General features: G+C 35.4%; 1 protein-coding gene across 1 annotated transcript in view; it reads right to left on the reverse strand.

The window, feature by feature from the left end:
- Positions 1 to 18,922, reverse strand: part of SPEF2 (sperm flagellar 2) — a 74,785-nt gene that overhangs the window by 22,887 nt on the left and 32,976 nt on the right. The window contains exons 18-27 of the mRNA XM_030968613.1: positions 17,752 to 17,954; positions 16,199 to 16,326; positions 15,963 to 16,101; positions 11,436 to 11,573; positions 8,528 to 8,688; positions 7,438 to 7,624; positions 6,545 to 6,704; positions 4,439 to 4,540; positions 2,728 to 2,866; positions 1,334 to 1,575 (exon numbers count right to left, since the gene is read on the reverse strand). Coding sequence (XP_030824473.1) covers positions 1,334 to 1,575; positions 2,728 to 2,866; positions 4,439 to 4,540; positions 6,545 to 6,704; positions 7,438 to 7,624; positions 8,528 to 8,688; positions 11,436 to 11,573; positions 15,963 to 16,101; positions 16,199 to 16,326; positions 17,752 to 17,954 — 1,599 coding nt within the window. The remainder of the gene's footprint in view (positions 1 to 1,333; positions 1,576 to 2,727; positions 2,867 to 4,438; positions 4,541 to 6,544; positions 6,705 to 7,437; positions 7,625 to 8,527; positions 8,689 to 11,435; positions 11,574 to 15,962; positions 16,102 to 16,198; positions 16,327 to 17,751; positions 17,955 to 18,922) is intronic.

Here is an 18,922-nt window from a genome sequence, read left to right on the forward strand (position 1 = left end):
TCTTGCTAATTATTATAAATTTATGAAGGAAATGGTTGTTCTGTCCTAAATATGTCAAGAATATTAAAGTTTGTAATAGACAATTTTTTTTTGTTTTAAGTATCTTAATCATGAATGATCTAAAACCAAAAAAACCCTTTTAAGTGGAAATACCAATTAAACTGGTATCTGTGTTTCACTTATATACCACTGTAAATGATTACAAACACACAGATTTTTAGTTTTGTGTCGTATAATATATGCATTACTATCTGCAGAATAGGTCTCTACAGGAGATTTTGAAATGCTTACACACACATCTACACTCCTACACTAGAGATAAGATGATATGCCTCTCTCTACGGGAAAACTGTAAATATATTTCTCCCTAAAGTGGTTTTATATGCAAAAGGAAATTGGAATTGCTCTATAAATATACATGAAAAGAATTTCCCAATAAAGAATTAAACTCGACTTCATTGTGCCTTTGTGGCTTTATTACACTGGAAGAGTTAGATCTTGAATTGTAAGCACTTGTTTACACATTGTACTTCACAGTCTTAGTGGCAATAATACTAACATTATAATTTTAATATGGAACATTGATAATGAAACACTGCAAATACACGTGTAACTACTTTCCATCTCAGTTTAAAACTGCCTTACCTAAATTACTTTGTAACAAAAATTATTGCAAGTTTTTTTAGGCATCCTAAGCCTTAAGTTCCCATAATTAGGGGGTAGACATGCAAAAAATGCATGTTTAAAGGTAAAAAAAAAATTACATGTCTGAGCTAATGCTTGCAAATCACCCAGACAACAGGCACACATTGATTTGAAGAACTTAATGGTTAATATTTATCATAGACTCTATATAATAGTTCCATGAAAATACTGATAATTTAAAAATTGTGTTTTAAAATAATAACATAAAATATTATAAAATATAAAATATAATAAAATAATAATAAGCCTGAGTTCACTGAGCTCTCAATTAGTAAAAAAATTTAAAACTTGCATATTTAAGTAAAGGAAGCATGATACACACTGTACTGAAAACCTATTACAGAGACACCTGTTAGAGGAATACTAAACAGGTGGTCTTGACAATAAAAACCCCTAGGAAAGCCATTAAAAGCTTTCAACTGGTCTGCTATTTCACATTTTCAATATCCCCTCACGATGACTTTGCTTTTTTATGTAGCAGGATCTTTAACTGTAGTACAATCTTTAACAATATAGATAACTGATGTTATGTGTAGCAGTACAGACAACTGACTAAGCTCCCAATTACTCTAGATTTTAAGTAGATAACCAACAGTCCTTCGGGAATTAAAAGGAAAAAATTTCTTACCTTTAGGTGCCAGCTGTAGAAACTGCTTATGAAGTGTAGTAAGTTGTGAAATAGTTAGAGTACTGCCTCCAGAGGTTTCTATGCGCTGAAATTCTGGTGGAGGATCAGGGTCAGGAACAGGGTCAGGAACCATTTTTACATCACCATTGATGAAGAAATCTGTTCCTTCTAAAGTCATTTCATATAGGATTTTGCTAGAACTCTCAATATGATGTCGTGCAACCTCTACCAGTTCTTCAACACTGAAAACATAAATGCTGAAACTCATGAGTATAATACACAGTGTTAACAACGTAGCTTTAAATTTTAATATGCTTATGCTTTTAAAGTTTTCCTAAAGTAAGAATTTCAAACTCTCTGTGTGGATTCTGTAACTACCAAAATCATTATGAAGTCTACTCTTCCTGTGGCTGCAAGAAATCTTTTGACTGCAGTCAGAAATTTATACAAAGTCAGGAAGACACAGAAGAGACCTGATGGAAAAACACGAAAGCACTTCCTAGGCTGGCACACTGGAGAGGCACATGATCTCCTCCTTTGAGTGCAATGAGTACAATTTATACAGGAAAAGACATCAGCTGTCCATAATGTCAAACACAGATTTGGCTTGGAGCGTCAGGTCAAAGGATATGATATTCCTTAAATACTGTGTCTTTGTTAGTGCATGTCAGGAGAGCAAATAAAACTGACTGTAAGGAAGAAGCTTTGCCTCTTTGATCTATTGCCTGTTTAAAGCCTTCACATCCTCTATTTATGCCTCTCTTCTTGGTCATGCCCTGACATGGATTAAGCAGGACTGTCCCAGGTCTGATTCAAAAGTTAGTAGAGGCCAGAAATACTTTGTGAAAGGTAAAGTCACTCCTTTGCTTTAGAGAGGAAAAGCTCTTTAATGATACAGACATTGGTCATTCTATGTCAGATAGTCTAATGTGCTGTAGTGATCCTAAGTACATTTTATTTACTAGGACTGAAAAAAAATGAGGAGAACTTTTTTTTATGGTCCTTGAAATAATTTTGAGAAATGTAATATGTGGTGATAAGAACAACAGATGGAGTTTTCCAGTGTGTGTAAAAAACAGGAAAGAAGCTACTGAAATGATACAGAGCTTTCTACTGAATGGAATAACTAACTGTCTGCTCAGCAATCTGTTAAACCTGTAGTCAAGAAAAATAGCATAGCATGACAATTACCTTTACAGCTACAAGCAGAACCTTTTAATCAGCCAAGAAATGAGTTACTAGTATTCAGGTTTCTAAGGTAAAACTACATGAAATTACTATTTTCTACATTTTTTTCTAAATTACTTCTGTCTCCAGACACAACTATATTTACTACCTTAATCTAGGTTAAAAAAAAAGACAAAAAAATCCTGTTTAAAATTGATACATGTTACCTTGATTTTTCCTCCAAGAAGTTGGATCCAAGCCACTTTTCCATATCTTTATAAGCCTCTTCTGCTTTAAATTTTAGATCCTCAAGAAATGCTAAAGCTTTTTCTTTTATAAGTTCTAGCCGAGACTTTGCGGCTGCCTCTGTTTAAATGGTAAAATCATAATGAATAATATTTATAAAATGTGAGGAATGTTCTCAGTCTAAGCACCTAAAGTTCAGCATATTTAACTGTTTTTAGCTAAAAGTACCTTAGAGGATACTTGCTGCCTGGCTAGCCACTTTTCTGTAGTACAGTTAAGGCTGATGTAATTGTGGCTTCTGTACATGTTCTTTGAGCAGCTGCTATCAGTATGTTACAGAGGTAAGTGCATGACAATTTTTGTCTCCCTGTGTTTTCAGAGGTAGGTACTGCATAGACGACTGATAAAACTGCTCTCTTAACACTAACAGAATGAAAGGTAAGGTACATTGATGCAACAGAGAAATTAAATATTAAATCAATGGTAAAAATTTAGCAACTATACACAACTAGTGCCTTTGCTAGACTCTATGTATCTGCATAAATGAAAACCACAAGTTCCCAAAAGGTAACTGGATAACAAAGCTGCAAGCAAAACTATGATTCTCAAATACCAGTTATGTGTCTGTGGAAATAGGAAATAGAGTTCAACATGTTCAGTCTTCCTTAGATTCTTGGGGTTTTTTTCTTAAATATAGGACGAAAATGTCAAGAAGCAATGTCAAAAAAAAAAACATGCTAATGAATTACTAAAATTCATGTTCATGCAATTAGGATCTTCAATGTTATTACTATTCTTCTCATTACCCCAAGATCTTGGAATTTTTATTCTTGAACTGCTTTTGTATTAAACCATGATCAAAGATGTAGTGTACAAGCATTTGGCCTGACTGGATCTAAAGAAACCTTATGACTTTGTGGTTTGTTCAATAACTGCTGTTTGCCCTCTATTTTTATAATAAAATACTATGCAATAGCCAGATCACCAAAGAGATACCATGTGATGATGGACTTGCCAACTTTTGCCAAATAGAAACAATAAAAGCTGGGTTATGTCTTCCCTTTAATGACAAAACAGTCTTTCTTCTAGTCTAAAACTATCTTTAGAAAAATTCTCAAACCATTTTCAATTTGGGACTTCTTTCTTCAAACATCTCCTTTTGACTGAAATGAACTACTTTGTTTGAAAGTTACTGGGTAAGACAGAAAAAAAGACAGACTGCCTGAACAATGTGTAAGTTTTGGAAGAGTCTGTCCATAAAGCAGTTTGGAAGAACAAACAAAAGCTATGTCCTGCTGCTTGAATCCCATGTTGCTTGAAAGAGGAGGTAATCAGAGAAAAAAAATCAATGAAATATGCAAATGCCAAAAAATTCTTTCTCAGAGCAAAACATTTCAAATACTGAATCCAATTCAATTGAAGTGTGAGGAACAACTTATGCAAAATCTTTTCTCTCAGGATGAATATTTGCTTAGTCATGACAATAAAATTAGATTAAATGAAACAGAAGACAAAAGGAATGAAAATCATATTACAACCTTTAGTATATTTACCACAGAATGACTGATGATTACCACACTAAAAATATTTCCTGATTTCTCCAGACATGACTGACTCTCATTCTTTTTCTTTCTTATCCATCCATTTTGCCTACTGTCACCTACCAATATAAGTAACCAAAGGGTAACATACCCTCCTGTTTCAAGGCACTGAAATATTCTTGCTTTATTTTAACTGCCAGTTCTTCTTTCCTTAATTCTTCTGGGTCTATAGGATCTGGAATGGCTTTTGCTCCTGCAGGAAAACAGACCTCTCAGTCTTTAGATTTGCTTGTATCATGAAAAATTTGTGTATCATGAAAAATTACATTTTCCACTTTACTTGATGTGACCATTTATGAGAATGCAAAGGTGGATACTCAGCTACCAAATGTGATTTACATCTGCAAATCATGCTAAGGTTAACACTGCATATAAATACCCCAGCATATAAAACTGTACTAAAGTTTGTTAAATAACATCCTAAAATGTATTTCTGAATGGAAAATCATGACTGAATAAGTGTGCCTCTCATTTGATCCTAGATGGTTGGAATGTCCTGTTTTACCCTAGTATGTACCTATTTATTGCAACCAGAACATAAATAAAAGTCTTTTGAATAATACTTGTTTCTTCTGGAATAAATTCAAGTTTAACAAACTATAATAAATATGTTATGGTAGTAGTTACCATCAACGAAATGAAAACAATTATGCTATTAAAAAAACAAACAAACAAAAAACCAAAAACAAACCAGAAAGAAAAAGGAGATCTGTTATTTCATGCCCTTTCAAACCTGCACTTCTGCCTTGTTTTGACTTACTTATCTATGAACAGATACAGTAAAGGTATTTTATCATGTTTTTAGAGATTGCATGAAATTCTGTAGCCACACAACTTTTACCATTACTCAACAAAATGAAAGCTTTATCCTAGAAGAAGAGCAGATGGAGATGTTACAGAAAAAATATAATGATATCTGCATGATACATAAGGTCAACACAAAACAAATGGTCTGTTCTAGAAGTGATAAAACTACATGTGGTAAGTTGTATCACTCTGTTACCAGCCCACACCTCCATCCTAGCGAGTTCTCATGTTACAGGAACACTACATAACACTGTATTTGAAATTAAATCAAAGTCAATACTTAAGTCACAAATTCATCAGTTCATACTTCATCTTATACTAGGAAGAATGCACAGCTTTCTAGCTGCAGTTCTGTTTTTTTTGATTTCAGATAATCTTGTACCAGGTCTGAACAAAAATTTCGTTCCAATAAGCAATCCACAAACTTCAAACTAGCATGCAACAGCTGCTGAGTTTTATCACAAAACTTTTCTAGAAGTCTGAAAATCTGTTACTCTCTTGGCTAAATTGAGATGCTAAACTAAGCCTAAGGCTCCCTGTGGCTCACAACCGGCTAAGTATTTGCAAGGCTAAACTTCTGTTCACTCTGTATGGGCAGAAATAACCAGAGAGAGAGAGAGAACTGAGCACAGTGCAAGAGAAACTTCTGTCAAAGAAAAAGAAGTCAACTGCGTTATGCACAATAACTCTGCAATTACAGCTTTATAATTTGGAGTATACAAATTTCAGGCTACCCTACACCCACAGGGCCTGAACTTCTCTCTTGCTATGTAGAATATCTTAACAAAAGACACAAAAGTTTAGGCTACAGGCCTTGCTTCCTTATGAAGTTATGACATATTGCAGACAAAAGGTAAAGATTACATAAACTACTATCTGCACAAGGAAATACTTGTCAGAAAATGTATAAACAGCCTTGTATGCCACAATTTCTTCCAGCACACTGCCTGCTTTTTCTCTCTTGGAAATAAATTTTGTGTTTTTACCTGGTGGGATAGATTCTTGCCAGGCCTCTGTGCAAAATCTACCACAATAGGAATCTACACATTTTTAGGACTTCAGCTGTCAAGTAGGCATAACTTATTTTACTTCATAAACTAGCTTTAATGGTTCCATTCCAATGCAGAACATGAAGAAAAAAATAATATTTACTTCCCATTTAGAATATTTATTTCTACATATAAAAACTACACACGTTTAAATAAATGCAATTGCCATTCAAATGCCTTTCCCCTCATTTATCACTACCAGCTTTTTATACTGACATCACATTTTAAAAGAGAAATTACATCCAAATTAAATATGTTGGGTTATTAATTTCTGTATTATTCATATATTTACATTTCAGTTATTTCAAGTACTGCTAAAACAAAGCATGCATTTTAGATACCTTTTTTTTTAGGAGGTGATTTGGAAGATGCATTTTTGGCACCTTTGGTATCTTTCCCAGCCGCTTTGCCTGGTTGTTTCTGTGCAGCTTTTGAAGATTTCTGTTTTAGCTGACGTTCATTTTCTTCCTCCATTTCTCTAAACTCTATTTCAGCTGTTACCTTGACACCACAGTCACACATAGTACAGTGCATAGTATCAGCTCTGTGCAACTACTGTTTTAAATAACCTACGCTTGCTGAAAGTACTTGATGAAAAGTAGACACATTAAAAAAACAAAGGAGGTATTTTAGCTAATTGACTAAATTTTGATTATTTATCAAAAATAACATTCTGCAGCAAAAATACAAAACAGAGCCATACTGAGTTTAATTCTTGCAGCCACCGTCTGTGCTTGAGGAAAACATTAGAAAAGCAAGAATCAACAGCACACAAGGCAAGCCTAGAGCTACATGATAAGGGGGCAGAAATTAATTTATTTTAAATGATCAAAGAGAAAATAAAAGTCTAACCTAGAAACCAACCATTTGAAAATCTTATCTAATTTACTTTAAGTTATATAGAAAAAATAATGTAACCATAGGGTCTAAACATGAGAAAGGTTTGAGCAAACACTGCAGCACAGGATTAAACTTAATCCATCTTCTCACACTTCTATTGAGGGATAAGAGAAGAATTTATCATGGAAGAAGATACATAGAGGCAACATTTGAAATATTTCTCAGTAATGGAATGAAAGGCTCTGTTATAAATATGGAGGTGCTGAAAACACACAGTCCAACATTTTCCTCATAGAACTACAAACATATTCAATGGAAATATCAGTGGTGGAGCAAGACATATGAAACTGAGATAAACAGTGCAATGATGATGTGTTAATAAAACATTCCATACCATATCTGATACTGCTGTTACTGCTGTTTGCCATGCATCAATAACAAGATTTTTATCATCCCTGCAAGTGGCCACTTCATTTTCAGAACTATTATCCTTAAGACTCTTCTTCTTAGTTCCACTCTTTCCACTCTTTTCTGACTCTGTATAACCTGGTGAAGGTGGTTTCAAAGAAACTAGAGGAATCCTCAAAAATAAAATATAAGGAATAATTTAGATACCACTTTATAAAAATTGTCAACATCTACACTGGAGAATATGTTGAAAGAATGGAAATGGTATTTTCAAAATTTGCAGCAGCAAAAAAAAAGGAGGAACTTTCCTTATGACCAAAAGTGATGAGGTGTGCAAACAGCCAGAAAAATGTCCAGTTTAAGTGTAACAGCTAAAAATTAGTAACAGATAGATAAAATTACATCAAATTTCATGTGATCTGCTGATGAAGTCCACATTCAGACACATTATTCAGATAATTTCTTAATTCACTCTAATTAAGTTAAAAAATCAGGGGTTATTACTGATGGCATTTTCTATATTGTGAAAGTATCAGGTGGAATCTCTCATCTTCTAATATGGCATTCAGTTTGGTACATCTTTATAGGTTGCTTTGATTTACATCTGTTATTACATAACAGTTAATTTAATTTACATTTACATAAAATTGATAACATATAATTTTATTTTTGGCACAAATTTTAAATCAACTAATGTTCCACAACAATGTTTTACATATGTGAGGATTGTGCTGTAAACTATCAGCAATATAAAGGAAAGAAGGAAACATTTCTATAATAGTAGATTTCCTCCTGAGGCAGCTTTTAAAATGTTTTGCAATTCAGCAATGCATTGGTGAATATGATACAGATAAAAACTACACATGTTTAGTGTGTAGTAAAAAATGAGGGATAAATGTAACCTCTAAAATTATTTGAGATTCATCATTTGACTATAATCCCTGGTTAAAAATTTCTTATTTCTCCATCCTTTGAAATATACACACATCTAATTCTATATACTCCAAAAATCTATCAGTGCATTCTATTTGTTCATTTTATGTGCTCTTTTGTTCCCTTTTATGCTGCATTTCTACCTTCTTGATTCATCTTGATCTTCCTTCTGCTCCCCATTAATAATATCTAACAATGGGATTCTAGTAAAATCTTGAGTGTCTTCTGTTGGGATTTTTCCTTCCATTGCCCTATAATAGTCATGAAGAAGTCTCTTTGTGTCTTGGAAACGATCCAGTTCAACCTGAAGAGGAAAGGACAAAGAGATTGCAATTCAACATACCACAGAACAAATTTTTGTTATCACAAGTTAACAGAAGCAATTCTAAATCTTAAGAGTTTGAGGGAGAGCAAGAAACACAGTCATATTTGTTTTAAAATTTATAATATACTGCATGCATACTTCTACTTACATCTATAATGTATTCACACTGTCATTTCTAGGCAGCAATAAGAATCTTAATTGTTAAAATAGGAAAAGCTATTTACAATAAAAAATGTTCAATGCATTCAACTTAATTACAATATATTATGATGAATATATATATATTTCCCAGTAGCAAGTACACGTGTGCTGACAAATTACATGGATCTTCTTGTTCAGAAGAAAGTAAAGTCTTAAAAGTTTAAAATAAAAAGGGTTATGCGATGGAGAAAATTTTTAAAGTTATACTGTTTTTCTGGACCTAAGTAATCAACAGACTTTGAACACCTAAGTGTTGTGATCTTTTTGTGTGAATCATCTCAGAAGAAATCAAGTAAGATTCAAGAAACATTTAACACCTGTCATGTTTTGATTTATTGATTCAGTATGGTGTTAGTTTCTAACTGACAAAACAGTACTAAATATTCATGGGAAAATGTACAAAACCACATTCACAAAACAAAGGATAAACCTTTGTGGTGTAAACCAGCACTTATCCATAAGTTAAGGAGGAAATATCTTCTAGTATAAGTGTGTGCATAGAAAGGAATGAAATCTGATAAACGGCACTTATACAAATCTATGTGTTTACACAGTTATAGAGCCACCTGGGGAGTATATGTAACCTCTAACAGAAAACCCCACAAATGGAGAGCTCAATGACAAAGAAGCCTATTTTTGGCTGCTTCTAAAAAGAATACTTATTACATAAAGTTATATTTTAATTTTCTATACATTTTTAGTCCTGTAGTTTTAGGATTAAAAATTCATTTATTTGGGGGAATATGTACTAAGTAAAGCAAGAAGTAATGTTTTCTATTAATTTTTTCTTTAAGAAAACAAAAGCTTACATATGGTTAATATGTGTTAGTAATTTTAAACAGTTATTGTGCATGTCCACAAAAGATTCATAGTGAATCTCTGCTGAACTCCATCATACATGCCCACAAAATTCTGTTAGAACTAGGATTGCAAAGATATAACTAGGAGAATAATATAATATTTAAGCTCTGTAGTATAACTTTATCTCCTTTATGCATATAGTTCAAGATGGATTTTTTTAAATATTCAGGACTATAAATATCCTAGTTACAGGACCAATGAAGTTCAGATAGTCAGCAGTTATTTGCTATTTTGACATCTCTTTTGTCAGTGGCCCAAAGTCTTTATTTAGGGCATTATGTAGACTCTTTGAAAACAAAGTTAACAATTTCCTTGCTATAGCACTGACTATTTCACAAACTTTTCTTGAGTTACCACAACACTCACATGAGATAAGAGAGTGGATCCCTTTTTTATTAAACATATAAAAATAGCAGAGAGAATTAAAGGGTTGAAACCCCACCCTAAACTGCTTAAGCCTGGCTTTTTCAGCTAAATTAGCATCTCAAGGCAGGTGTTTAAAACACTGTTTGTTGTATTGCACTAGATAGTTCATTTAGTTGGTTGGTTTTCACTGGATGATGGGAATTTTGTACTGAGTATGGTATGTCATGTAGATTATTCCCCTTCCCTATCACACGGTTCCTCCCCAAACACACCTGGCGGCTGGCCCCATGGGTACTGCTCCCCTTGCCCCTCCCCAGTGGCATCCCATTGGCCACGGTCCTTTTTCCCCGCCCCCTTCCCTGGGTATAAAACTGTCCTGCAAGGAGGCCGCGTCCTCTCTCCTGCCCGGGGGGTCCGCATCACAGGAGTGTCCTGTCTCAAGCCAATAAACAGGATACGTGCACCCACGTGGGGAACAACTCTTCTCTGTCTTTCATCCTACATCTATGCAAGTCTGTGGTGGGCTTGGGTTCGAGCTGGCCGGATTTGGACCCATATAAAGCCCAGAGAACCAATGGATTATTGCAACTGTTTTCATTGTCTTTAAATTTGCCAAAAATTCCACAGAATGGTCACCTCAGTTTGCACAAAAGCCTGTCTAGCCAGTCTAGTCAAGAATACTCCAATCCAGTTCTAAACTAATTTTATGCACCTAGAACAGCAGTAACAGGGAAATCTTTACTGCAGGACTGAAGTGACTCTTGAAAACTTTGAAGTTACATATCTCAAAGCTTGGTCATATTTGAAAAACAGCAGCAAATGACATCTCAATCTCAAAACATAACTTGATTCTTTAGGGATTCTTTTTGTTGATCAGCAGATAAAATTTCAAGCCACATCAGTGACATAAAATTGAGACATGGGAAATATTATAACATGAAGCTGTGAATAATATAATTCATAAATTAAAAGCAAATGTCAATATGATCACAGAAAGATAAAGAGCTGTATCATTTATGTCACAAAACTCAGGATGATTCATTGGAGTTCAAAAAATGCAAAAAATAGCAATACATAAGAGAAATTGAAAGCTTTGGGGGTTGAACAACAATAGTATTTTTATTAATCTTTCCTGCATTCCAAAGTTAAAGGTATGGAATATCATCTTTTTTTTGTCTCTTAACTTTGTCTATAAATTCAGAAAACACATGAATATTTGCTTAAGTAATTTTTAATCTTTCACATATTTTGAGCCAACCACAGGAAATTTTTCTCAGGCTTACTGTAGCAGTCCATACCTGCATAAGTGTAAAGAAATGGTTCATTGCAATCCCCCTACGATCTGGTAACCACCCTTCATTCATGATACCAGTACGTTCCAGCTCTGCTTCTTCCCTTCTGATGTCACAGATATCCCAGAGAAGATCTCTTAGGTCCTAAAACAGAAAATCAAGTATGGTAACTAATTATGAAAGAAAACTTAATTTTTTAATTTTTTTTTTTAATTTTTTTTTTTGCCTGGGTATAAGGCAACTTTTTATCTGGGGCTTTTTCTTTATTGTTATAAATATCAACACCTGGTCAGACCACATGCCTACAGAGGGCTGACAGAAAATTTCTTTACAAGAGTGCCAGAGAGAAGAACACAAACATATGAGTTCAATGTGCAGGCAGCCTTGCTTTGCTCAGGCAGAGATAATCTACCTAAGCTAGACAAATATGACACTATGAATAGCTAAGCTCCCAACTGCACCAACAACTTTACACTTGATTGGTTTGCTAATTAATATCCTAAGAATAGTACTCTCAGGGGATGGGCAATATGAAAAATACTGAGAAAATCGTGTCAGATTTCAAGTGATTTGAACTTGAGTCTCTTCCACACCAGTTTTCTCTGATGTTCATTTAATTAAGGGCTCTTCAGCTAGTGACTATGTCAAATAGCACTATGGGGGCTCACTTACAGCACTGAGGGCCTACTAAGCATAAAACATTATGCAACTCATTTGTTCTCTATTGCCGTCTCTGCATGGATTTAGTGTGACAGCCCACTATTTTTAAGAGGTTATGGGAGAAAGGTGCCGTTAAATACAGTGCCAAGGTAGGACAAGATGAGATGTCTCCAGCTCCAGGCATTTCTACACTACCTGACCTGGGACAGAAGAAAAGGAGAGGAGCTTAGGCTTCTGATGAAGTGATTCCATATTCACCAGGTCTTGGTTGCAACCTATTATGTCAGATTCTGTATCTCTCCCCCTGTCTGAAGACTTCACTTGTCTTCAGACAGGGGGAGATAAATCCACTTGTCCTCTGTGGTACAAAAGCCACAAGGAAGTCCCTGGGCAACCTAACATATCAATGATGGCTAGAAGGTAGTCAAGGTCAAGGTGCAGGCAATCAGATATTCATGGCTGTTCATACTGTAGAATATGCACATAAGAATATGCTGCTGGATGAAAAATATTTAAGTCTATCATATATCTGTCGGCAGCGGTGAGTTGCCCTTGGCTGGGTGCCAGCTGTTGACCAAACTGCTTTATCACTCTTCCTCACAGGAAAGGGGGAGAAAATATGATGGAAAAATTCATGCATCAAGGTAATGATGAGGAGATCACTCACCTATCACCATCATATGCAAAACAGACTTGATTTGGGGCAATTAATTTAATTTAATGCCAATTAATAACAAAGCAGAATAATGGGAAATAAAACAAACCGAAAACCACCTTTTCTCCATCCATTCTTCTTCCCAGGCTTAATTTCACTCCTGACTTTTCTCCTTCTTAAATGACACAGGGAAATGGGGAATGAATAATTAGGGTGAGTTCATGATACATTTTTATCTGCCACTCCTTTCCCTCACACTCTTTCCCTGCTCCAGGGTGAGCTTCCTCCTATGGGATACAGTCCTCCATCAAATTTTCTGATGCAAGCCTTCCCACAGGCTTCAGTTCTTCAACAAGCACTCCAGTGTGGATCCTTTCTGTGTGTGCAGCCCTTTAGGACTGTACTGCTCCAGTGTGAGTGTTCCATCAGCCACAGCTCCTGCCAGGAACCTGCTCTGGCTGGGCTCTCCCCAGGCTGCTGCTCCTTCACAGAATGTCCACCAGATACAGCCTGGGTGGACTGCATGGACTGCAGGGTGGAGATCTGCTTCCCTGAGGTCCTCCATGGGCTTCCATGGAACAACCTGCATCACTACAGCCTTCTCCACAGGCCAAAGGGGAATATCTGCCCTGGTGCCTGGAGCACCTCGTCTTCCTTCTTCTTCACTGTTCTTTGTGACCATAGAACTGTTTCTCACATTTTCTCACTCCTGTCTTATACCTGCCATGCTTTCTTACAGAAGCCACCTCTGCAGCCTTTACCACAAGAAAACTTTCATATAAATGCAATACCACACAAGAAACCACACTAATGTTTTGTACAACTGATGTATAACTTTTTCCAGTATGTTTCTTAAACATGTAACATGAAGGATTTTACTCTTTGTCCTCATATTATTTAAGTCACAGTTTTGATTTACTGCAAGCAGTGGAGAGAACTGCAGAGGAGTACAGTGAGTTATATTCCTCTGGCAGAATCTAAAAGCATGTTTTATGAGTATCTTCTTTTTCTCTCTCTTTTCATAGTGACGAAGCTTCTCTCTCCTTCTTTTCTTGTAGTAAGGTGGTGAAGAAACTAAGAAAGGATGCATTTGCTCAGTCCTCTCCTATTTGGAACAAGAGAAGTAGTGATAGCAAGCAACTGATCATACTCAATGATAGCAATGCAATGAGAGAGAATTTGGAGAAATTGCTGGAAGATAGATAGAGGTGTGCTGTTGAAGTGTGTTCTATCCACAGTAATTCTGTGTTTGGATATTTTGGATGTGTGCTGGTTTTGGCTAGGGAGGAGTTAATTTTCTTCAGAGCAGTGAGTATGGGTTATGGTTTGGACTCGTGCTGGAAGCAGTGCTGATAGCACAGGGATGATTTTGTTATTGCTCAGCAGCACTTGCACAGAGCCAAGATCTTTTCTGCTCCTCACCCCAACCCACCAGCAAGGGGGCTGTGGGTAGCAGGGAGCTGGGAAGGGACGCAGACAGGAGAGCTGTCCCCAGGTGACCAAAGGGACATTCCATACCATACCATATGGCACCATGCTCAGTATATAAAGCAGAGGGAGAAGAAGGAAGCAGAGAGGACACTGGGGGTGGTTGTGTTTGTCTTCCCAAGTCACCACTACGTGTGATTGGACCTGGCTTTCCTGGGGATGGTCAAACACCTGCCTGCCCATGGGGAGGGGTGGATGAATTCCTTGTTTGCTTTGCTTCTGTGCACAGCATTTTCTTTGCCTGTTGAATTGTCTTTACCTCAGCCCAGGAGCTTTCTCACTTTTACAATTCTCTGCCCCATCCCACTGGTGGTGGGTCAATGGCTGTGTGAGGCTTGAGTGCAGGCTGGGGTTTAACCACAACATCAGGCCAAAGTCTTGGCTGCCCTCTGGGCTTTGGGCCTTTAAGGAATTTTACATACAACACAAAATGGGGTAAGTTTTTACATTTCCTGGTTGATATCAGAGAAATTTATTTTTCAGATATTACAGCTGGTATTTTCCAGTGTTTTAGGAAGGGTCAAGCTGAGATGATAGTGTTGAGGAGTCTGTGAGTTTGAGGAAAAACATTATGAAGATTGTCAGTCTTTCAATTTCGTCTTTCTAACAGCAAGGAAGGATGGCTGACGGAATTAATACATTCAGGGAGGTACAATGAGCATGGCTTTAATAGCACAGAGGAAGATCATTTTCACAATCACCCACAGGTTTGGGATTCACAATGGGTAAATGGGTTATTTAAAAAAAATTCTGAAATTCATGTTCATGTTCACTCCAAAGTGCTTACGCTTATCACAGTATCTGAGTTTCACTGCACCATACAGAAGTATAACCTCTGCTTCACATAATTTCAACTGGATAATGTCAAACATGGATTTCTGTTATGAACAAAAGGCCAAATATTTTATCTTTTTAAAATACATGACAGAGTGATTCCAGTCTTCTTATAATGCCATTCAGTAGAAATTAGGAATATGGATGATGATTTTTCAGTCTTCTACTCCATTCTCTTGGAATATTTCTATGGAAAAGGAGGTCCAATGCTTTTTCCATCTCAGATGAATTAATCCATTATTCCTCAAGGGTTCCCTTAAACTAAAAATGTTGTCAGTATTCTTTTTCTCCTTTTTGGGGAGCATTTCTGATAGTGCTCAACTAAAAATCATGTCTGTTCTGGAATGGAATCTGATGAATTCAAAGATAGCTCTACTTTTGGCTGATACTAAATCTGGCTCTGAACTTGTTGGGACATTTAGTTACCAATTTTTGTGAAAAAGAACTCTCAGGACATGACCTAGAAAAGATCTACTTGAATCAAAACATCCCAAGAAATTCTATGTACTTTGTATGAATCAGTTTTAGAAAGCAGAGACTATCATATATAATTTACAGAAAAAATAAAACACTGCCAAGATTTTTTGGATTATGATAGAAATATTCAACTTGTAAAATCTCTGAAAACCACAAAATGTTAAAAAAAAGAGAGCAGAGAAATATTTATTTTACAGTGTACCACAATACCATAGCAAGATGTAAGAAAATTACAGGCAAAGAACAGAGGAATTTTAAAGGACAGATTATGCACAAGAGGAAAAGACATAGTTTAAGAAGAACTCTAAAGACGAAGAAAGAAGTTAATAATATGATTCATCAAGCTGATGAGTTATATCAAGCTTGTATACAAGGAAATAATGTTCTAGGGTATATTGTAATTTCTGTCATTTACTTACAGTAACCCTTTGGTGTAGTTCAGCTTTTGTTTCCTCATCATCTCGCAGCTCATCAGCAATTGAATTAAAATCTGCTTGCCACTGAGATACAAACTCCTGCTTAAGATGTGGACGTTTCAAATAATCTTGAAATCTTTTTCTGTAAATTACGGCAAAAATAACTTTTGGGTTACAGAATGACCCATGAAAAATACAAAATGCTAATATAAATGTAATTAGATACTATTCCTACTTACCTAATATCTGCTGTGTAATGAATTGTAGTGTACTGCTCATCTCTTAGACATCTAAGTACAGTTTTGATTGTATTCATATATGTATTTTCTACTACTTCCCAGTAAGGTACTAAAAAATCAATTACTTCCTGTGAATTGTTAAAAACATCAAAATGAATTGATTTATTTCTTGGTAATTAATCTATCTGTAGCATTAGCAAATACACAAAACATTATTTCATGAAATCATATTATTGATTTTTTTCACTATGTATTTCTTTTGGTTTACAGCTGATTACAGGCATTGTACCAACATATACTTTTATCCTGTGAATTTCTTTGGGAAAAAGTAGTAGGTCTCTAAAGGAATGGGAAATTCCAGCAAAATACTCCAGTATCTGTTGTTTTGGATATGTTCATAAAATAAGTGATGATACTGAATGATCACTGAATAAGAAAATTTGATCATTCATAACTGTTTGAACTCATAAAAAATTAAGCTAACTGCCTAGTGTTGCAAAAGTGATGTTTGACTGACTGATTGTTAAGAAATGTAAATAAAGGCCATGGCCAGAGGAAACCAGCATATGTGAGCTGATTGCACTTAACAGGAAAAACTAGTAAGCACTAGGAAAAGAATTACAGAACAAATTTCAAATCATCATTGTCCAACCTTGAAAAATATGCATCTCAAAAACTGCATGCAGTCCCAGCCACTCCTCTCAAAAAATTTACAGAAGAACTAGAACAGATTATAACTGGATTGGAGAACAAAAGCAACAATCAGCAAAATGAACATTTAAGAGATGCTTGTCATATCTTAAATGCCCTCAGAGGTTGATAATAGAATTATTATTCATTGTATCTCTCAATATGTGAATTAGTGTCACCATGGATTAGGGTTACCAAATGATCCAAGCAAAGATCATGGTTTCAAGTGAAGAAACAGAAATATTTTTTCAGAATTAACACCATTATACAAGCTATGCCACAGAGAAGAAAAAGTAAATAGCTTCAAAAAAGCTACTAAACCAACTAAAAAACATAATCATGGAAGAAAAGTCCACTGAGAGCCACTAAGCACAAGATACAGAAATACAGCCATTTCAGAAAACCCCTACATTTCAGATCACTAGAATCTGAGCAGATGTCCTTGGGGGGAAATATCAGGAAACAAATATACTAGGAGAAAGATTAGTGCACACTCTCCTCATTCTTACTCTTTGTATGAGAACCACAGCTTACTCTTGCCAGAGAAAGAAAAGTGATCTAGTAAGTTTGTGTTAGTATTTCATAATAGTAAAAAGCATTACTGTTTTGGCAGCTGTGTTCTTCATGATAATTGCAAAGAATTAAAAAACAAAATTAAATTTGAAAGTACGATTCCTTTTTTTATGTATTTTAGTAGCAACTGTTCTTCGTATATCTACCACAAAGTAATAGCATACTTTTTATTGAAAAATATTGAAAAAAACAACATGCAATGATGTAAAAGGTTTAGGTAGGACATACATAAAACACTAATAAAAATATATACTTTGATATTTAAGATTTTCAGTTGGAAGTTAGTGTACCCGGGGAAGTGGTTCATCTACATAAATCCATTCATCTGATCCTGGCTCAATCATTGGTGGTGCCTCAGATGAGGGAGAAGACTGATCTGCAACTGGTAAAACCTTTTGTTCTTCATTTGTGACTGGTAAAACTTCTTCTTCATCTGTAACTGGTAAAACCTCTTCTTCTTCTGGTGGTGGTGGTGGTATTTCTTCAGCAGACCCTTGATATGAATGTGCAATTAATACTTCCAAATGTATTTTAAGTACGAATAAACAGAATTAGACATCTTTGCTACTCTCACAGGTTCAAAATAATGTAACAGATTCACTGTTTCATTACTTAGGTGTTGTTCATCCAAAACATCCTCATTAATCAGGAATTCTCAATGAAGATTGGATCAGTTAACACCTAAACAAACTCAACATCCATAAATCCAAGGGCCCTAACAGGACCCATCCCCAATGGCAGTGGGAGCTGGCAGATGTAATAGCTAGCTGGGAGACATGAGCTCCCAGCTCATAATCAGGTTTGAGAGGCCATGGAGAACAGGAGAAGTGCCTGAGGACTGGAAGAAAGCCAATGTCACCCTGGTCTTCACATCACACAAGAAGGAGACACAGGGAACTACCAGTCAGTCAGCTTCACTTAAATCCCTGGAAAGATGATGAAGCACATAATTCTGGAGATCATCTCTGTCCACATGGAAAACAAGAAGCTGATCAGGAGTAGTCAGCATGGATTCACTAAAGGGAAAACATACTCGACTAACCTGATACTCTGTTCTGGTTATATGAACCTAATAGTGAAGGACAGCTTGAAAGCTATGAACACAGATACGGAATTAAACTTTATTAGTTTAATACCCAGGTATTATTTTTAATTACCCTGGGTAATTAAATTATTATTAGTTATTTAAAAATGCTATTAATTTTAAAAATTATATTAATTATTTTTATTACTCCAGGTATTTTTCCTTAGGGAGTAAATAGCCCTTAAATACTTTTATATAAAAGCTGGATTCTAACTAGAAAATCTTCACTTCATTTGCAACAATAGGAATTTTGCTGTTGAATCTAGCAGGGCCATTAATTATATACCAAGCATATAAAAAAATCTATGAACTAGAAACTGTGCATAGGAATAATGACATAAACTTTTACTATTACAAGTGCTTTTCAAGTTCGGGGG

Source organism: Camarhynchus parvulus, chromosome Z (assembly GCF_901933205.1).
Source record: "Camarhynchus parvulus chromosome Z, STF_HiC, whole genome shotgun sequence".
In the NCBI taxonomy this organism is placed as follows: domain Eukaryota; kingdom Metazoa; phylum Chordata; class Aves; order Passeriformes; family Thraupidae; genus Camarhynchus; species Camarhynchus parvulus.